This window comes from Mustela erminea, chromosome 18, assembly GCF_009829155.1.
Source record: "Mustela erminea isolate mMusErm1 chromosome 18, mMusErm1.Pri, whole genome shotgun sequence".
Taxonomy (NCBI): domain Eukaryota; kingdom Metazoa; phylum Chordata; class Mammalia; order Carnivora; family Mustelidae; genus Mustela; species Mustela erminea.
In genome coordinates, this window is record NC_045631.1 from 190,230 (window position 1) to 211,664 (window position 21,435).

At 55.6% G+C, this 21,435-nt stretch overlaps 1 protein-coding gene across 3 annotated transcripts in view; it reads right to left on the minus strand.

Annotated features, from left to right (window-relative positions):
* Positions 1 to 21,435, minus strand: part of ZZEF1 (zinc finger ZZ-type and EF-hand domain containing 1) — a 98,429-nt gene that overhangs the window by 19,222 nt on the left and 57,772 nt on the right. For 2 of the 3 annotated variants that reach the window (XM_032322273.1, XM_032322274.1), the window contains exons 28-42: positions 20,112 to 20,205; positions 19,153 to 19,621; positions 18,421 to 18,585; positions 15,295 to 15,414; positions 14,531 to 14,692; positions 12,994 to 13,123; positions 11,247 to 11,385; positions 9,720 to 9,885; positions 8,836 to 9,098; positions 7,610 to 7,770; positions 5,285 to 5,438; positions 3,837 to 3,976; positions 3,237 to 3,514; positions 2,244 to 2,418; positions 1,585 to 1,717 (exon numbers count right to left, since the gene is read on the minus strand). In XM_032322273.1, coding sequence (XP_032178164.1) covers positions 1,585 to 1,717; positions 2,244 to 2,418; positions 3,237 to 3,514; positions 3,837 to 3,976; positions 5,285 to 5,438; positions 7,610 to 7,770; positions 8,836 to 9,098; positions 9,720 to 9,885; positions 11,247 to 11,385; positions 12,994 to 13,123; positions 14,531 to 14,692; positions 15,295 to 15,414; positions 18,421 to 18,585; positions 19,153 to 19,621; positions 20,112 to 20,205 — 2,749 coding nt within the window. The remainder of the gene's footprint in view (positions 1 to 1,584; positions 1,718 to 2,243; positions 2,419 to 3,236; positions 3,515 to 3,836; positions 3,977 to 5,284; positions 5,439 to 7,609; positions 7,771 to 8,835; positions 9,099 to 9,719; positions 9,886 to 11,246; positions 11,386 to 12,993; positions 13,124 to 14,530; positions 14,693 to 15,294; positions 15,415 to 18,420; positions 18,586 to 19,152; positions 19,622 to 20,111; positions 20,206 to 21,435) is intronic. The other variant, XM_032322275.1, reaches the window with a different exon arrangement.

A 21,435-nucleotide genomic window follows, 5' to 3' on the forward strand; every position in this document is an offset into this window, starting at 1 on the left:
AAATCAACTGTGGAAATAAATAGAGTCATAAAAACAGAACAAAACTTCAATCCAAAAGCAGTAGGAAAAAAGGAACAACAAATGAGGCAAATAGAAAGCAATCGGGAAAATAGCAGATTTAAACTAAATCCCCTTGATAATTGCATTAAAGCTAAGTAGTCTAAACATCTCAATGAAAAAGCAGAGATCGTCAATGTCAACCTGAATTAAAAAAGAAAATTCCACTACATGCCATCGACAAGAAATCCACTTTAAACGGAAAAACACTTACAGGTTAAAGTGAGAGCATCCAAGGGGCACCTGGGTGGCTCAGGTGGTGAAGCGACTGCCTTCAGCTCAGGTCACGATCCCAGGGTCCTGGGATCAAAGCCCACATCAGGCTCCCTGCTCAGTGGGAAGCCTGCTTCTCTCTCTTTTTCTGCCCTCAACTCACTCTCTCTCTTTCTCACTCTATCTTAAATACATAACTAAAATCTTCAAAAAAAAAAAAAATACACTGATGAGTCTCTTCTGAGACCGTCTAGGAGACAAACGAGAGAAGACACAAGGTACCAAATCCAGGAACGAGAGAAAGCTGCTGCTACCCACTCCGGATGAAGAGGAATCAGAGACCTCAATTTAATCCCTAAATAAAGGGAGACATATACAGTGCTCACGGGTAGTGTTATGATGTCATTTCTCTCCAAACAGACATACAGACTCAGTGGTTCTGAGGGAACTATAGGAACTGACAAGCTGATTCTAAAATTTACACAGAAAAGCAGAGAAACTAGACCAGACAAAACAGTGCTGACGGAAAAGTAACGAAGTTGGAGAACCTGATTTGGAGACTTAGCATGAATCTATAATGGTCAGAGAATGTGGTACTCGAGTAAGGACAAATATACAGATTAATCTAATATGACAGAACCCATAAATACACACACACACACACACACACACACACACACACACACGTGGGTCAACTAGTCTCCAACAAAGGTGCCGGGATAATTCCATGGAGAACCAGTCTCATCTGAAACAGTGGAATGTTGACATGCAGCAAAGAGAAAAGACCAAGAGGGAAAAGGAGACCCTTGATGGTCCCTCACGGCACACACAACCGTGGCACAGACGGAGCCTAATGCTGACACTGAATGAGCACAGGGTTTCAGAAGCAGAACAGGGCACGTATGGTGACCTACTCCAGGCTCTTCTGGGGTTGGCACTTAGATGTACTTTCGCTGTTCTACTGATCAAGCACGATGAAAGTGACATGAATGGCAGCACAATTACTCTGAGTTATTTTGCACTCATGTAGCTGACTCCATCATATACTTAGATGGCCCATCAGAAAACAAACCACCAGCCCACGACAACATTAACTGTTCAGACCCTAAAGGTGCCCCCAGAACCTGGGAGCCATATATACAAACTGAGGCATGGCCAGGGCCTTCCAATTTACCCTAATCCCACCACATCACTTTAGAGATGAGGGAAAAGCAGCTCAGGCCATTAAAACTTGTTTTTTTAAAACAACACATGCAGGGCCACGCAGAGATCTGACAGTTTCCTCCTGTTCTTCGAAACAATGAGGCTTAGGACCTGTTTTCCTCTTCCGGGTTTTGACATCGACGATCACAGCCCTGTTCTTCTCTGTGAAGTGCTTCAGGACGATGACGTTATGTGGCTCATTGGCGTTATCCATATACACACAGCGGGTGCCCACGCAGAGAACCTAGAATGTGACAGCGACCAGGAAGGCAACTCAGGAGCACACAGACCCCTGATCAGACCCTCTGGTGGAAACGTGCCCAGCCCCCTCTGCTTGTGCCGCCGACTTCAACAGTGTGCAAGGACGGGCACTCCTGAGTCCAAGGCCTGGTGCATCGGCGGTTTACACACTTGCCGGAGGAAGCCATGTTCTCACGGTCCTCTCTGTCCCAACCATGAGACACGAGGATCAGAAATGAGAGCGAGATGAATGCCAACTGGGGAACAAGGGCACTCTCAAGTCATGTGTGACTCAGTAACTTAGGGACCTGTTACTCAAACTACCGGCTGATAAAACAAACAGCTAAACTGCTAAGAACACAGTCAAACAAACCATCCCACGATCTTGGAAATACACCAATACTGTAAATGCAAATGATGTGGTGAAAGAAAACACCCTCCCAGAGACATGTGCCGAGCCCCCGCTGTGCACACGGAGGGCAGGGAGGCCATGGGACCGGGAGGTGTGGCCCAGCTTCGGAGCCGTGTACCTGCGGGAAGCCGACCAGCACCAGGAGGGTGAAGACGTTGGTGTGCTTCAGCTGGAAAGGCAGCTGCTTGACACAGTGGTCTGTGAAGGTGGCGATAACGTCCCGCCACCGGGGCGTACCGCTGAGCGAGCGCAGGATCTCCGCCATGGAGCACGCCCAGTCCAAGCCCACGCGGCTGGAAGGCAAGAACTCCGTGAGGCAGTAGGGCCGAGGCTCATGCTCGCCCCAGCAGGCCCCCCTCGCGGCACTGAGAACCACACACACCCCTGCGCCCCAGAGCCACACACCCACTCATCTGACAACTCTCAGAATGACGCCTCGGGGACCTCCACACTCAGCATACAGTTAGGGCTGAAAACAGAATCTCTATAAAGGGTCACACACACGTACACACTTGTGCCCACTCATGTTTGAGCACAGAAAAAAGACTGGAGGGAAACATATTCAAACAGCACCAGGTGCAGGCAGGGGCACCCTGGCGGCTCCGTTGGTCAGAACACTGGGGTCGTGGGATCGAGCCCCACATCGGGCTGCACGCTAAGCGTGGAGTCTGCTGGGCTGTCTCCCATTACCCTGCTTACACACTCTCACTCTCTCAAATAAATAAAATCTTAAAAAAAAAAAAAAAAAAGATGGTGCAGCTGGGGTGACTTTTTTCTCCACTTCCGTTTTTCAAATTTGGTGTTCTGGTCAAGTTACTTTATACCAAAAATAGCCCTAATTTCTTCTACCCCAAAGCCTATGCTTACTGCACCAGGAAAAAACCATCAGAATGAACATCATCGAGAGTTCAAGCAGCAGACACTGCAGGACCACACAGCTGTTTTGAGGTGGGTTTCACGGATAATTTCAGCGTCAGCTGACAACTTTGCTAGTAAAACGAATGCTGTTCTCCCAAGAGCGGCCTAGACAATGGCACACTGAACTCAATCAGCAGCCGGACCAGGGGCTTAAAGCAATGAACACCATGGGGGCACAGAGCGCAGGCACTACCTGTCCAGACACACCGCCCCCAGGCTGAAGAGCAGGTGTGTGGTCTTCCAGCCGTCAGGCACAACGGAACTGTCCCCTGAGGCAAACAGGGCGTGCTCCGCGGAGAGGACCGTCACCACCGCGGCATCCACCTCTGCTGGTGAGAGGCGGGCGATCAGCTGGCCGAGGAGCCCCAGTGTGAGGTGGTAGGTCTCGTTCAGATGGCCTGCGTTTGAGATGACAACCTGGAACATGAGTGGAAGGACGCGCTCCAGGGGCATCACGGGCACCGTGGGGTCCTGCCGAGAGAGGGAGAGATGCCAGTTCACCACAGGGTCACGGGAGAACCCCGGTCAACGCCGTGTCAGTCCACGTCCTGGTTAAACCTGGCCGGGGCCGAAGGGCCCGCACCGTGTCCTTCATCGACAGCCACGCACAATCAGGTGGAAACAGACACTCCAGGCATCACCCTCTGACCCAACATCTCACTGATTATGCTTCTCTCGGGGACACACAGGTGATATGAGCACGTGGTTTCAGTACACAGCTTTCCAAAAAACACATTTTTTCCACAAATACCACCACCCTCTTCCAAAAAAGAAAACGCCATTTGTCTCATACCAACTTTAAGGGAGGTAACATGGCCGCTAGCAGCCCCAGAATCCTCTTCTGGGAGCACTCAGCAAACACCTGTTCGGGGCTTCCAGGAACCGCTTTCTCCTCGAGGGGCTTCTGAGACAACACGCCCGCATTTTCAGCATCTGTGAGGGAAAACATCACACCTCCAGATGTTGCCAGCTTCTCTGCGTGAGCAAACAGGCAAGTCTACTGCGGCCTGTCCCCACACTGCCGGAGAACACCCTGGCGCGTTGCTGAACCCGCCCCGCTCTAGGAGGGTGACCATGACCGTCGGAGGTGAATGCGGAGCCCCACCCCGGCCTCCCAACTCGCCCCTCCCCACCGACCTGCTCTTCAGCCTTCCAGCCACCTTTAGTGCCCACACAGCCACCCACTGGTTTCCATGATGTGCCCCCCTCCTGGGTGCAGGCATACCCGAAGCACCCACAGCCACAGCTGGAGCACGGCAGGGGCCAGGGGAGCATCCGAGGGAGGAACCGAGTCCATCCGGACCAGGACGCCGAGGCTGGCGTGGACCAGAGCAGACCGGGCCTGCCCAGGGTGGCCAGACTGCCGCCCGGAAGGCAGAAGAACACGCGCTACACAGAGGGCCATCGGTCCCTTCTGAGAACCGGCCGCACATGGAGCAGGAGGCCAGGTGCTCGGCCCTGCCTCCCTCACGGAGCAGGCGGCTGGGACAGACGCTGCTTCCCAGGCTGCCCTGAGGAGGACACGCTCTAGCACCTCCCTCTCTGGGCTCCATCTCCCTGAAACACAGCTCTGAGCGCAACACTGCTAGCCCAACAGGGAGCTCCGGGCCCCCAGAGCACAGCGACCCAGAGCCCCCCCAGGGCGCCACCCCTTCGTGCCTGTGAATGGACTCTCCCCTGTGTTTTCCTGGGCGTTTCCCACTCTGGGATCTTCGCTCGTGCTGTTCCCTCTGCCCAGAAAGCCCTTCCCACAGCAGATCCTGGCGCAGCTAAGGTCCCTCGCAGCCCAACCTTCACAAGGCTTTCTGGGGATGCCGTCCGTTCCCGTTAGACACCATCGCCACCTGCACCCACCCACCCCTCTCCTGTGGACAGAGTCACGTTCCAGCCTACGGTTACCCATAGCTTGGTCCACACCCTCCCCCCCAGACTGCAGGCTCCGTGAGGGCAGGAGCTACACGTCTGTCTGACTTGGTCCCTGTCGCACTCCCATAGCCCAGCACGGTGCTTGGCACACAGAAGGCACTCAGAAAACTCGGGAATAACAAGGTAGGAAAGCAGGCAAAGTGAAGGAAAGGCGACTTTCGAAGCGTGATCACTACTGTCAGATACAAAGCTGAGAAACCACGATTTCTCGCGGCTGTGAGCCGATTTCAGGCTGTGTGCCACAGACCGCTCAGGGATGGGTCTGTGTGCGATCTAAGACAAAAAAGAGATCAAGGTCATGATGCGAGTCTCCACCTGGACGCCTGGGAGCTGTGCCTCCATCCGCAGGTGAGTTGGAAGCCTGAGTCTGGCACGGAGGACCCTTCGCCAATGACACGCCTTCTTCGTCTGCCTTACTTGCCTGCTTGCTGTCTAAAGGCCCGACTTCCTCTGGACCATCTCTCTTGCCCTGGAAACAAAAGGTAAAGGAATTTAGGTTTCTTCTACAAAAGTTGCCTCATTACTGCTGTGATACAATTTGCATAATCATTGGCTAGTCTTTATAGACTAAATTACTTTTAAATTCCACAAGATAATGTCCCTCATTTCCGATGACAAATCTATGCTCTACTAAGACACTAGTCACTGTATCCATTCTCCAGGCATCTCAAAACGCCCCTGCGGCAGAGCCTGCAGTCCTGTCACCCACAACCCCCGAGACAATCCTCTACTATCTTCCACTTAGCCTTTAGAAACCACGTACGGAAAGTTCTCCCAGGAAGAAGAAAACAGCAAAGGTGTGGAGCTCTTTCTAGCTTACTGAGCCAGCCCACACCTGTGGGAGCTTTATTTTGGCAAGGAGCTTTGTTAAAGGGACTCCTGCTGGAGTAGGGAAGCTTTCTTAAGCTTGAGAGTTGGGCAGTGAGGTGCCCAGGTTGGCCGGATGACAGCCCTTGGGCCAGGGAAAGTCTCCATGATGAGCCTGAAACCTCTTTCTGCAAGAAAAACTGAGGAAATGCTCAAAGGAAAAGGCAGATCAGGATGCAGAAGGCAGGCAGAAGAAGCTTCCACTGGCCAAACATGGGACAGTTTCAGCATCAAAATACTTCCTGAAAAGTAGCAGATTTTAAAGATTTTATTTTTTATTTTTTTATTCATTTGAGACAGAGAGAATGAGAGAGAGAGCAGAAGCAGGGGGAGTGTCAGAGGGAGAAGCAGGTTCTCTGCTAAGCAGAGAGCCCGATGCAGGGCTTGACCCCAGGACCCTGGAGTCCTGACTTGAGCTGAAGGCAAACACTTAACGACTGAGCCCCCAGGCACCCCAGAAGATTTTATTCTTAAATAAGCTCTATGCCAAGATGGACTTCGAACCCACAAGCCCGAGATCAAGAGTCGTGTGCGCTACAGACTGAGCTTTCAACCCACGGAGCGAGACAAGCCACCCCGGTTGCTGGGGTCCGAGCTGATCTAAGTGGACACATGGGGAGCAGAGTGCTCCGGGGCAGCAGATATGCTAGGGGCTCGGAGGGCGACAGCACTGTGTCCAGGCTCAGGGGCGATGGCTGCCTCTGCTGACAACGTCCTCCCTGCCACCACCGTGTGTGGGTAGTTAGAGTGCCGCCCGGACAAGGGGTCTTGTGGTCAGGACGGCAGCACGCGGGACTGGGCTGAGGCCACTGCTGCCTCTCTGGCTGAATGAGGCTGGCACAAGTCTCCAGTTGTCGCCAGCCATCTCTGCCTCTGTCTTCCCCTAAGCACAACGGGATCCCATTGAGCCACCAGTACCACATGGGGGATCCATGAACTAGCCAACGTGACAGAGACGGGACGGAAACATGGGCCACTCCTCAGGCCAAGGCAGGGGTGCCCGCAGCACCACCTCAAGCCTCGGAGGAGGCCTCCCAGAAGCCACGCTGTGCTCTAGCACAAAGCCAACTTTAAAACTGCGATCGCAGGCGGTACCCGCATGCAGGAAGGAAGAAGGCTTTTCTTCCACTTCCGCAGGTGTGTGCAAACCACCGTTGTCTGTTGGGTAGGCAGAAAGCACTCGGGATTACCTGCCTGCTGCCCTCTATAAGAAGAACTCCGGAGCACTTGGGGGGCTCAGCCAGTAAAGCATCTGGCTCTAGGTCTCGGCTCAGGTCGTGATCTCAGGGTTGTGAGATCAATCCCTGCATCAGACTCAGCGCTGGGCATGGAGTCTACCTGGGAGTCCGTCTCCCTCCCCCACTTCCCCTGACCCCCACGCACACACACTCTCTCTGAGAAAATAAAAGCTTCGCATATACAGTGTGCGCCATGGGCCAGGAACTAATCTCCTGGGGTATAGGATCTTCCTTCCTGTAATCCCACCAGAAGGCGGTAACAGGAGCGGTTGACGCTGGCGGGGAACATACAACAGACACTGTTTAAGCATTTTATGCACAGACGCTCGCTGCGGAACACGACACCTCATGGAAGAGGTACCAGTGTTTAGCCCACCTCACAGATGGGAAAGCAGAGTGAGAGGACGGCAGTCACATGCCGAGGACCTGACAGAGCAGGGACTGGAGCCCACAGTCCAGGCCACGAGTCCGTGGCCTTAGCCTCACCGCCCTGCACATGGCTCCCCATCCTGCGCAGTAACGCACACAGACGTACATGGCAGAGCACAGAAGGGCCTGCATGCAACGGGTCCTCCACAGCGCGGACAGCTCTGTCCTCCTCCAGTGCACGGCTGGGCACAGCGACAGGTGGGGCCCGGCGGTCTGGACCAGATTCCCCATCCGGCAGTATACCGAGAAGACACAGAGTTTTCAGACCTATGTGGGCAGCGAGAGAGCGGTCACAGACTTTAGAATGAGGTCATTTTGTGAAAATGCCATAAATCCCTACATGGAGAGATGGCTGGATTTCCAAAAAGCAAACCAACGCACTCCCAGTAGAACCCTCCCTGGCTGTCTACATCTCCTTGGCTCCTGGCGTCAGGCACCAGACGTCTGAGGACCGAGGAACACACGTGCTTCGGGAGCAGCAGAAACCCAGGACACAAGAGGACTGTCCACTCAGAAACCCTAACAGGACAATTCCATAGCGGCCCCCGACAACTCCATGTCTATGTCCCCACTGGCGAGCCTGGGAGCTCTGGCACCGCCCATGTGTGGCCCCACACGGGCCTCATGTCCCCACCATCCTGGAACAGGGAGCCCCGTACTTTGAGAGGGACTCAAACAGCTCCGAAGTGCCGCATGCACACTACGCTCCCCCGGGAAAGTCAAAGATGTTGCAATATTTCGTCAAACGACTCTAGTTCCACGGACTCTAGTTCTCTCACAGAGAACGCGGTTATGTGGAACAAACCTGCACCCCAGGTAAAAACAACGTTCCTCTGGCAAAGCTAAGACCGCCAGGGTCAAATACCAAATTCCACATCCACAGACATTAAGAGCGTTAGTTATTACTTTTTCTTTTCTTTTTTTTTTTTTAAAGGTTTTATTATTTATTTGACAGAGAGAGATCACAAGTAGGCAGAGAGGCAGACAGAGAGAGAGAGAGGAGGAAGCAGGCTCCCTGCTGAGCAGACAGCCCGATGCGGGACTCGATCCCAGGACCCTGAGATCATGACCTGAGCCGAAGGCAGCAGCTTAACCCACTGAGCCACCCAGGCGACCCATTACTTTTTCTTTTTGACCGTCGTGTGACTATCTTAGAGAAACTAAATGCATTTCCGCGCCACAGCTCGTCTCAGACACAGGCGGGCATCTGGCATGGCTCGCAGGCAGGGGAGCGCCTGCTGCAGGAAGCGGGCCAGGCTGCCCGGAAGCAGAAACGGTGTCTCCTTCCGGCACGAGCAGCGGGGCTGGCCAGTCCCCGCGGGAGGACAGTACCTTTTCCCTGGTGGGCCTGCATCAGACAGTCCCCAGCGAGCTGCAGGCATTGGCTGCGCAGGGCGCTGGCGCTGCTGTGCTCCCGGGGGCCCAGCCTCTCCCCGGCCGCGTCCTCCCCGCTGGCCAGGTGTGCGCTGTAGAGTGCCAGGGCAGCGAACAGCAGCCAGGCGTAGTTGTGGACGTACGGCTGGATGAGCCTCTGCCGGTCGCTGATGCGGATGGTCACCATCGGGTGGGCCGTGACGCTGTGCGTGGGCAAGTGGCTGCAAAGGCAAGATGTGTTCATGGCCGACTAGCCTCCATGAGGGCGTGAAGAAAGCCGGGCCTCGGCGGTGTGCGTGGTCCCACAGGGCGCAGGGACCTCCGAGGCTGGGAGAACTGAACATCTCAACACAGAGGAATGAACCAAAAAAACAATGGACTAGCGTTGCAGGGTTTCACACACACACACACACCCCACCACCAACAGGCAAAACACCGTCTACAGAAACTGGTGGGGGCAGGGGGGATTCCTCACTGTGGAATTCTCCCAGTATGACAATACCACTTTGGTAATGTGAAAAAATGCTCATCGTTTTTAGAGGTGGCCATGCAGTATGTACAAGGAAAACGACCAAGAGTCTGCGATTTGCTTTAAAGCCCTTTAGCAAAGAGGAAAAAAGAACATGTTAATCACGCAGAGCAAAATCTTCATAGCTGTTGGGTCTGGATAACGACTATACAGGGGTTCCGGGTCCTCATCTCCTGAGCTGTGGGTACGTCTGAAATCTGTTAGAGCCAAAAGGCTTTCACCACACACACACACACACACACACACACACTCGCACGCACGCACACACGCATGCATGCCCAGTGTCCTGCGGCCGAAAGTCACAAGAGCGTACCCATAGGAGTATTTCTTTGCCGCGTAGCACCCGTAGCAGAGATCAAAGTCATCACACACATTACAGTTCATCCTCCTGCCGATGATCAAACCCTGGCAGTGGTCACAGGTGAACTCCATGCTGACCATCTCGTGGTCGTCTCCATGGCCCTCGGGCTTCACCCCGCCTAGAAAAGAACACGAGGCTGAGGTGGCTTGGGCGCAGGCTCTCAGCGGTGCTCACTTCCAAACACGCACCGACCCAGAAGCAAGGCTCTGCCAGGTTACTGCTCAGGACGTCAAGGGCCATAGGCACTGTCTGGAGACCAGGGCGCTCTGCCCAGGGGCTCTGAGCACACAACTGCTCAGCCATGGTAGCGTGGACCGCCACCGTCTCCCAGCGCCACTGAGTGTGACGGGACGTACCACCAGTTCCCAGCACGACCACCATCTGGCAGAAACAAGTCCATGTGCCCATGGATGAGCTGCCTCCCATGCAACCTGCACTCTGACAAACATCAGGCATCTGCTGTGTGTTCCTCTCAACCAACACTGAGGAGTGACCAGGGTTTTGTTCTTACCTCTTCATTCCAGAATCACAGAGGAAAGCAGACTCCACTACCTCAAACCCCATGAGGGAGGAACCGTGCTCGTGCCCCGTGTGGTCCCAGCCTAACGGAGCTCTGCACCTGCCGCCCACTCCTCGCACCGGGCCCACTTCTGCTCCGGCTGCCGAGAACCTGGTCACTGCTGTGACTGACTCCCTGAGGGAGCTCCTGGGAGGCCAGAGCCTCCTTCCTGCAGCAGCTCTCTGAGGATGTCACCACCCCACTATGTACAGGTCCGCTCAAGGGCCTCAGCCAACTGCCCCAGAGCCCAGCTGTGGGCCCCGGCGGTCTGAGCATTTTGACCTGGACACACCAGCGATACTCAGGCCCGTCCACAGATGGGCTCCGTGCCAGAAGGGGATACATGGCCTTTGCACCCCCCAGCTCTGACTTTCTTCAGGGACCAATCCACATCACGCCTTCCACCTCCTCGCCCAGCTTCCCTCCATAGCGAAGGTTACCTCTCCCAAACTTTTCTAGAACACTCCATATCCCACCTCCGTAACTCAGCACGCACACCCTTGTCCTGGGGCACTGCCCAGACGGTCGCTGGATATTTCCCGACCGGGCCACGCACACACAGCACTCAGCCTACTCACGACTACCTACCCGCCACACCTCAGCACTGACACACCAAGATCGGTCAAAAGTTCCGAGGTCTGCTTTTGTGCGGGGCCTCGGACTCCTTGTACACTCTGCCTGGTCCAGAGAGAACCACCCTCCGGAACTCAGCTGAAGGGCCCTTCGGCACCCGTTTGTGCACAGAGTCCCCACGCCCAGCAGGGTGGCGGGCAGAGGGACGTCAGACACCAGGGCGCGGGTACCTGGGACTTCTCCGCAGCAGGCGGAGAGCAGCCCGGGCAGTACCTCCCCGAGCAGCAGGCAAACAAATGACATGGGCCCGGGGCCCGGCCCGGGGGTCCCTTGGGCACAGCGCGCACCTAGGAAGCAGGTCTTGCAGAGATCCATGTCGCTGCACTGCAGACATCGGTAGCGGTGCCAGGGCGCAATCTCGTCACAGCCATCACAGGAGATGTCCACGTTGAGCAGGTCACAGTAGCGAGCAATGAACATGTGCATCTGTAGGGTGAAATGTAGGCCATTAGCCAAGACACTCCAACACGGCCACGACCCATCAGTCACCTTACACTTCACCACCCACTCCGCGTGGCCCTGGGCCAGGGTGAGAAGAGGGTAGCGCTCGGTGTCAACGCGGGAATCCCCTCAAGTGACCACGCAGAGGGCAGCTGCTCTGATAACCGAGTCAGGGGCTGAGAAAACCCTGCAAGGCACCAGCAGCAGTCAGGAAGGTCCCGGAGATGACTCCATGTTGAGACCTGAGGGCAGACAGGTACCACTGGGTCTGGGTAAGGGCAGTAGGCACACCAGACAAAACTCATAGCACGTTCTACACAAGGCAATGAGAAGCCAGGATGGTGGCCCCTAGGACTGGCAATAACTCGGGTCCTGGGTGTAGAAGGCAGCACAGAGCAGGGGAAAACTGGATCACATGATCACTCTTGAGCGTTGTAGAAAGTTCCTCTGGCTACTGATGGAGAATGGACTGAAGGAGGCAAGACCACATTCGGGGAGACCAGACATGAGAGGGGCTGTCACAGCGGCCCCACGACGGGCTCAGGGTGACATGGCACTGTGAGTAAGAGGGCAGAGAAAGGCAGGCATGTCTGAGAGGCATGAAGGAGACAGAGGAGTGGCACCTTGGGGATGGAGTGGACGCGGAGCAGATGCAGGGTCGCAGAAAGCAGTGCTCGAGAGCAACACCCAGATCTCTAGCTCGGACACTCAGCCAGACAGGGCAGCACTCAAAGACACAGAGACGCTGCCTCAAGAGCACTGTTTTCGCTGGCGCTTAAAGGGGAAACCTTTTGGGGGACAGCAAGAGTGCCGCCCTGAGCAAGCAAGCTTCATGGAAGGTAGCGGCAGGCCTAGGTGCAGGTCCTCCACACAGCCCGGAAGACGGGCAATGACTCACTAAGCGGCGGGACCGTAGCTGACCAAGCGGACAGGCCCCATCAGCCCCCAGGGAGACACTAACGCACCAGAGAGGAAAACGCCCCGTCCGAGCACCGCGGAGGTGCTCCGGGAGCCAAGTCGCTGGCACACAGGAGGCATGCGTTGCTAACAAAAGGAATGACTCTGAGGCAGGAGATGCACCATATGGTGGTGTCGGGGCAACACCTCGTGTGGGGACGGACATGGCAGTCTAACTGCTCGGAGCCTCTGGGCGTCTGAACCACAAGACTCAGGCTGTGTGTGCACGTGGCGGTTCCCGTGCTCTGCGGACAGCCTGGGATGGATACGGGGCTCCACGTTACTCGCCTACAGGAAGAGAGCGTGCTACCCGAGGACACCGGAGCCCAGGCCTTCAGCAACTCTCTCTCTCACCGTAAATTAATACGCCGGCGCCTCCTGTTCCACTTCAGCGCCACGAGCCCACGCTCGGAGAGTCCAGCTCTACAGGAGGGAGCCGCGCGCTCGGAGTCCGGCCAGTACGGGGTTCAGGCCCCCCACTCCCCACCCCGGTCTCCAGAGCAGAGTCGGAGACAGCTGCCTTCCAGGCTGTGCACTGCCACCGGACCTCCCCTACACAGCCCACTGGCATCCCCCCTGCAGACGCTCCTCTCCACACTCCCAGTCACTTCCAATCACCCCACTGAGAGGGCTTACTTTCCTCTGCTTCTCCGGCTCTTCCTGGGCTATTTTTTCATACCAGGCCTCAAACATGCCGTCCTGACACTCGTCCATCCATTCTGAATTCTGCTTGGCATCGGCAAGCTCGTCGTCTTCACTCCACTGGCTGAAAGGAGGACACAGAGAGAGAAAAGAGCACCTTTCCCAATAATCTAGGGAGAGCTGGGTAACACACTCTTTTTGCCCTACGGGTCTCACAGATGGAACATTTCTGAACCTCTGTGGGGAGGATGTGCATTTGGTGCAGAGGATCTGTGGGGCTGCTGACAGAACGTTCCAGTAAGAGGGAGACGCCCTTTCCAGAGCAGACTACAATGGCTGAGGAACTAGAGGCTGAAAGGCTATACCTAGGGGTTTAATTCCCCACATCCACGCATCCTAATGAACCTCAGTGACAGGTGGTCCCAGCATGCCAGAGAGCCAGGAGCCCCAGGGACTGGCTCTCCCACCAGCTGCTCTTCAGCCCGGACCCCACACACACACACACACTAAGCCCTGGCCCTCAGTCTCATTCTAAATAGCTTCATACAGATCATCTCTGGGGCTCCTTTCAGATGCAAAGTCACGAATTCCCATGATTCTGGTTCATAGTTCATTGTAGCAACCAGAATTTTAAATGTGAAAGGATCTGCTCAACCACAAATGCAAACTATTTACCAACCAACACACACACACACTTGTTGACTCCTGCGTCCCCGACAGACTGCCGCCAGGCCTCCTTGCACTCAGCTCTGGGCTGGGCGCTGAGGAACAAGGGGTGGCTGGAGGGGTCCTCCAGAACTACAGGGCCCAGGCGCAGGCTCGTACACCCACCCTGGCTGTGTCCGCGCACAGAGGGCAATGCCAGCATCTGGGACATAAGGAGACAGGTGCAGGTCTAGCTCCGCTTCCAGGATGCCCAGAATGTCTGAGAAAGTGAAGCCTGTGCCAACACTGAGTCACTAACTTCTGGTTCTCTCCCCATGCCTTCCTTTCCCCGTCTCATTCTTTCTTCTCTATGCACACCAGTGGACTTGAGCAGGGTGGAGAGACACACATTTTAAGTGGAAAGGAAAGAAAACCCACATGCTGATTTTTCTCATATCTTAAGTCCTTATAACGTGCAAGAGGTTACACTGGCTAAAGGCCCATACACACAGAACCAAAAAATAAAGAAAAGGATTCTCCGATTCAGAAAGGTAGGCTAGGGTCTCCAAAAATGTTGAGGATCCTCGTCCTCACGATCCCACCACCACCACCACCTCCACACACTTCCATGCACCAGGCACTGTTACCAACCCTGAGAAACACAACTCATTTACCCTTCACAACAATCTGAGGAGGTAGGTACCCAATACTGTCCTCCAGGCCTAAGAAGGAGGAAACGGAGGCACAGTGGGCTCAAATGAGCAGTCCAAAGTCCTCCGGCTGGGCTATGGCAGAGCCGGGATGCACTACGGGGAGGCTAACTCCAGCATCCGGGCCCTGAACCCCTCTGCTCCGGGCACTGCGGGGTGTGGGACTGGGATCTTACCTGATCACACTGTCGTGGACGCTTATATTTTCTTGTGACATCTTCATGAGGAGATGCGGCAACTGAATGTCCACAAAGAAGGCGAGATCGCCGGGTTCCCAGCCCATATCCAAAAAATGCAGCAAGGCCGTCTGCACACAGGACAAGGCAGGCAGCAAGGACCTAAGGACCCCAGGAAGCTGAGCGTTACCAAAGCCGCCGTCCCCAGCCGGGATGACACAGAAGGTAAGTGGGAATCCGGTGTGTCTCCAGGTGAGCTCACACCCCACACAAGCCCTCCTCCAAGGGCAAGAGTCCCGGAAGCATGACGCCACACCTGCCGCAGGGTACTTTATGGTCAAAGAGCGTAAAAATCATGTCCGGTAAGCAGCCGGCCCCAAATTAGCACAGGTCATTCCTTCGGCGCAGACAGAGAAGGAGACCGCCTGATTTCAGGCTCCTGCCAAAATCACCTGCGCGGGATGGCGCTGGGGAACGGCTTCACACACGTCTTAAAGGTGCACGCAATGCGCGAGAAGCTGAAAAGGACAGGTCATCTGTGCTTACGCAAAGCAGGAACTGCCCCCTTGAGAAAGGACAGAGCACACAGGAAAAGGACTGGGACATGTCCGAGTAAGTCCGCGCATGCAACCGGTACTGGGGGGTGACGTCCGTATCACTGCTCGCCCTCTCACCGTGGGCGTCCACACTCTCACCCAGGACGTGCACTTCCAAAGTCAGCAAACACGGAGTGCACGTGGAGACACGCAAACGCGGTACAGTACCTGTCATTTATGCTGCGAAACCCTTTCACCGCCTCGACCAGCAGCAGGACAAACTGGTAGTAAGTGTCGCGAACCTCCTTGTGCAGGCGCGCACCGCAGCCCTCCAAGTGCACGAAGTAGCTGCACACAGAGGGGAGCGGGGTCACATCTCTGCCGGCCGGCAGCGCCTGTGCGGTCTGGACACCCTTCCTGTGCCCAGCGCGCTGTGGAAGAACGCACTGAGAGCCCGGGGCTCGGGGGGAAATGGCATGGCAGCGAGGAGTCGAGGAGTCGCCCGCCGGGGCCAGGGCGCAGACAGGCGAGCATTCCTCCTCCGTAGCTCATCGGGGCCGCCCCCCGACCTTCGCTGCTCACCTCAGCCAGGCCCCTTGGCCCTGGCCCCCCAAACCGATGAGCCCAGCACCAAGCCCGCGGCCCCTCCCACCTCAATCCTTGTGCCCTGGGAGCCTTCAGGGTCCACAGGAACGACTCCCAGGTGTCCCTGCCACAGTCCCTCCAGCCGGACGGGCACTCCTCTGAGATCATCACTACAGGGACAGCAGGACTCCCGAGACCTGGACTCGAGAGCAGCCTGCTCTGCCTCCGACCCCACAGCAGCGGCCTCCATCCCCAGGAGCCCCAACCCATGAGGCTGCCTCACGTGTGGTAGCCGCGCTGAGACCCCGTGGCCCTCACCGTCCTCTCACCCGGGCGACCGCCAACTCCCTGCCACCTCTCCCTCCACAGACTGGCCTGAGAGAGCTCGCGGCGCCCTCAGAACAGCGCGGCGTAGCGGGGGCACTGCACATCAGGCTGACGAGCGTCGCTCTCCACTCAGGACCACGAGGCTCCAAGCTGCACTTGAACAGCCAGTCAGACCAGCCTTCTCACCTCGCACTACTTCAATCCCTCGTGCCTCTCCTCAAACTGCCACGGCTTCCCCTAACCCTTCATGCCTGGCTGAGGACAAGGACAGAAAAACCACAGCGTCCCCCGTCCCGGCACCACCTGACCGGCCCGCACGTCCATCAGCACCACACGGCTCCCGCATGACCTCCCTGGCTCTGCCCAAACCGACCCTCTGCGGCAGCCCCTGCCGTGTGACGGACCCTCTCCTCCTGTGCCCAGTGTGATCGGGACAGACGCCGGCCTGCCAACATATGAAACGCGCCAGCGCCTTATCCTAAAACCCTCAGCAGAGCCCGTGTCTCAGGCAATTCTGCCTTTTCCTCTGCTCCCCTTTAAGGCCAAGGTTCTTGAAATGGTTGTGGTCTCTCCCTACCTTGGACCTCCCACCCAATTTTCCTCTCAACTCAGTCCAGCCAGGCTTTCGGCCCCCAGACAAATCCAGCATGGGCTTCTGTGGCCCCACATCAGCGTTGGACGCAATGGACACATTCTTCTCTTGGCTTCGAAGACCCCATCATGCCCTGGGTTTCCCTCTGGATGGCCTCTCCTGCTCGACCTCCTTAGCTGACCCCTCCTCTACTGCCTGAGCTCTGAATGAAGAGGTGACCCTCGGGCTCAGTCCCGAGCCCGTTCTTGTCTGCCTCTGCATGTTTCTTGGTCATCCAGTCTCATGGCTGTAAACACGGTCTACATGCTAACAGCATCCCTACTCTAGCCCCAGCCCTGGCTTCTTTCTAGAACCTCAGACCCTTACCTTGACGCGCTGGATGCCTTTACTTGGATGTGAGAAAGGCAGGTCAAACTTAACACACCAAAGCAACATCTGATTTCTCACCCCAATCTGTTTCTTCCATTCTCTTCCCCTCAGTAAAATCCACCATGATCCACCAACTGTGGAGCCAAGACCCAGCAGCTCCCGCACTGCGATCCCTTCTGCTCATTCTCCGCACCCCATCCCCAGGTGCGTCCCCGCAGCTCCATCTCCAGAGCAGATCCCGAGTGCCCTCCCTTCTCTCCATCTCCAGGACCACTGCAGGCTCTGGAGCCTGCCGCCTCCCACCTGGCCGGCCGCACCATCTCCGGACTGCTCTGTGTCCACCCACACTTTCCCCTGGAGTGGTCAGATGTGACTTGCATAAGCGTAAGACAGTGTGCTCCTCCTGGGCCTGGGGCTCCCCAGGTTCTCCCACCTACAGCTCAGAACAAAATCCAAACACCTGAAACCCTGCCCTACAAAGTCTGGCATCCTCCGAGCCCCAAATCACTTCCTCTGCTGCTCTCCTGCCATTCCCCCCCACTCAGACACGCCAGTTTTCGCGCTCTTCCTGGGGCCAAGCCCTCACCCTAGGGCCTCTGCGCTGCTCCTTCGGCCTTCAGTGGGCCTCCCTCTGAGCTCACTGGTTACTCATCTCCTGGTTCACAGGCTGACTTCTCAGCGCCATTCCCTGACCCCCAGACTACATCACTGTGCATAAAGCCGTCGTGCCTGGGATGGATACAGTAAGCAGATGGAGGAATGGATGCATCTCCTTTATCATCTGTTTTTCCTCAACACAATACAAGCTCCAGCAGGGGCGCCTGGGGGGGCTCAGTGCGTTACGTGTCTGCTTTCAGCTCAGGTTAGGATCCCCGGGTCCTGGGATCGGGCCCCCCATCAGGCTCTCTGCTCAGTGAGGGAGTCTGCTTCTTCCTCTGCCTCTGCCTGCTGCTCCCCAACTTGTGTACGCATATGCACACTCTCTTTCTCTCAAAAAATAAAATCTTAAAATGAAAGAAAGGATAAAAGCACCATTAGAAGAAGACTCTTGTCTGCCTCATCCACAGCTGCACACCCATCTCCTAGATCGGGGCCTGGCGCCAACACTCAGGCAACAGCAGCTAACTGGCTACCGGAACCACCTTGTGAGGTACTCAGATTAATGTCCTCACTGTGAACAAAAATCCAATCTAGCTCACAGCTTCCAGAAGCCAGCGGGCGGGCGTGGGGACACAGGGAACACAGTCCTCCCTGGTAAAAAAAAAAAAAAAAGCTGATAAACTCACCAGGGGGAATAAACAGGTTTCTGGTATTGCTTACTATAGAAAGAACCCATTTCTCCTTAGGGCAAGAGTACTGACCAAAAATAAGAATTTACATCCCACCCGGAAATAACAGTTACAAATGAAAGATGACTTGGGTTTCCTTAAAGTGACCCATGCCTATCTTCCTTGCACGTGGGTGCGGGGCGGGTTACTCACTTGGTAAACTCCTTCTGGCAGGTCAGCAGCTCCAGCAGGAAGAGCACATATGGCGGGTGGAAGCAGTGGGGCTGTCCGAGGGACTCCAAGCAGTACTGAATGATCCTCAGGACCTCAAGGACACTCTGTGCCTGGGCCTTCCTTAAGGCAAGAACCTTCACAACGCTAAAGACAGAGGTCGAGTCAGGGGCAGCGAGAAAGCGCGAGCAGCACGAGGGTGACGGCAGGAATGCCAGTCCGGAGGGGGTCCGGGCCCTGTCGGCCCCTGCTCAGCCAGCTCGAGGCCCAACCCGAAGCCCGACCCCCCACGCTCACACACTCACTAGTTAGAACGGAACTCTGGTATTTTTACTGCCCCGCAGAGACAAAGCTTTAATTCTCAACGCAGGAAATCATGAAGACATGCAATCCTTCCAGAGACGCAGGCCCGCCAACAATTTTGTCAGAAAACCTCAAATCCTAAGTTTCTCCCAGGATTAATATGAGACACATTTATAAATGATGGCTACGGAAACCAATGCTCCTTTTTTAAAAATCTTCGCATACGTTACTGAGACCTAATAATGTACAAATCTTCAGTCACAAAATGCTTCTTTAAAAGGCAAGCGTAGTCACCCTGTTTTGTCTGGCACGCACTGACACAGATCTTAGTCTGCCCCCCAGATCCTCCTCACTCCCTGCGGTGCGTAGGAGCCCGGCCTGGCCTGGGCACCAGGAGGGACGGTGGCTCACCTGTCGTGGGAGAGGGACTGGTCCTTGATGAAGTCCAGCACGTCCTTCAGCACGGGGTACTTCTCCTTCACAGTGGGCGCTGGCCTGGCTTCCTCCACAGACCGGAAGGAGAGCAGCCGGAGTCGTCCTCGGGCGAAGGGAGGCCGCCGGGCGGGGGCAGAAGGTGACAAGGGCTCTTCGGTGGTGGCAGAGGACAGGTCGGCAGCAGTGGGCCCGCTGCTGGGTGGCAGCTTCGGCTGCACATCCGAGCCAGGACCCCCGTCGCCTGCAGCAGGGGTGCCCACTTCCACAGGCGACACGGAAGCCCGGAAATGCTCCTCGACCACAGAGCTCGTCCTCGGACGCCTGTCCCGTGGCTGGAGGTGATCTGTTTCATCTGCAGCCACCAGCCCGTCACAGCTTTCCTTTGAACTCACTCCCACAGGCAAAAATCTTAGTAACAGGAGACTCTTCTGAATACACTCTTTTGCTGAATGCAGAAAGCAAAGAAGGTAATGGAAAAAAAGTCAAAATTCAACTTATTTACTTTCAGAGAGAAAATAATCTCCTTAAACTCTACAATTTAGGACAAGAAATACCTCCATTAATAAAGTGATATACTTCTCCCTCTGCCCCTCACCCTGTTCTTGTGCTCTCTCATTCTCTCTCACTCCCTCTTAAAATATATATATATATATAATAATAACCTTTTAAGAAAATTAAAAAGGGCACCTGGGTGGCTCAGTCGGTGAAGTGTCTGCCTTCGGCTTGGGTCATGGTCCCCAGGTCCTGGGATTGAGGCCCGTGTAGGGCTCCCTGCTCAGCGGGAAGTCTGCCTCTCCCTCTGCCTCTGCCTCTCCCCCTACTCCTTCTCTCTTTTGCTCGCCCACATTCTCTCACTCAAATAAATAAGCACAATCATCTCGCAGACGGGTCTCCAGCTTCCCAGCACGCGTCCACAGAAGGCTGAGCACACTCACCCAGGCCCTCGGGGTTCACCTCAGCAGCTTCTGACCCGCGCCTTCCTTCTGCCTCATCCCCCAGCGTCATCAGGGACTTCTGCTTCATCTCCAGCTGCAGGGACAATGCGAGCCACACGGTTACAGCATCCAGGCAGGGCTGCAGGGGCAGCCTCACCAAGCTATAATCACACGCACCCAGCACACCACCACAAACGACCGCACCGTCATCGTCCAAATCTGGAGGGCACAGCTGTTTCTGTTGGTCCCAGAAGCAACCCAGGCTTGGAAGCTAATGGTGTATCCACAGCACTGCCTTCTCTTCAACTGTGTGCTGTTTGAGCAGGTGGCGTACCCCTGATCCCACTACTTTAAGAGTCGTGGAGCACACGGCTGGCTCAGTGGGTTAAGCGTCCAACTCTTGATTTCCACTCAGGTCATGTTCTTAGGGTCCCGAGAGCTGCATCAGGCTCTGTGCTCAGCACGAGTCCACTTCTCCTCTCCCTCTGCTCCTCCCCCGCCCCCGTGCTTGTGCATGTGCGTGCTCCCTCCCTCTCTCTCTCTCAAATAAAGAAACAAACTCTTCAAGCAGAATGTACAGCTCTGGAGCTGGGGGCCCTTGCCCAAAGCCGGCCCAGCACAGACAAGGCAGTGCAGGCTACAGAAGTGAATGGCTTGCTAAGGCCACACACCCAGTTTCCTGCACAAGTTAGACCAAAACTCGATCTCGGTGCTACCCTGGGCGGGGACACTTCTAAGTGATGCTGAACCGGCCAGGCAGAGAACAGTGCCCCAAGGGCCAGCACAGGCCACGGTGCTGAAAGCCCAAGCAGACAACCACGTCTGGGAGAGAGGCTGGCACGTTGTCCAGCCGTCAGCAGTCTGTCCTACACTAAACCAGAAACAGGTCAACTGTCCAACCCTTCCCCTTCGAGCGCATATGGTAGCGACTTTATCACTCATTTTCTTACACCGCTACTACTGCCTTGGTTTCTCACAGCACACTGTCGTGACCCTCCTCACACCATCTAGAAGACAACACTGTTTAATTTTTCTGGATAGGACCTGTTCGTTTTGTCTCCATCCACCTATCCAGCAAGTCACTGCCATCACTACGTTCTAACTGCTGTGGAGCCTGGCCAAGCCCCTTTGGTTCCTGGGTTATCTCATGCATTAGACAAATCCTGGCACCAGTGATCTGAAGCTACCTGCATCTCTGGTCTGACATGTGTGCTAGATGGTTTGAGGTTCACAGACTCCTCCAACTCAGTGTCTCAAGCCACCTGTGTGTCCCCACGCTCAGCATGTCCCAGAACAAATTCACTGCTGCCCCACTGCCCACTCC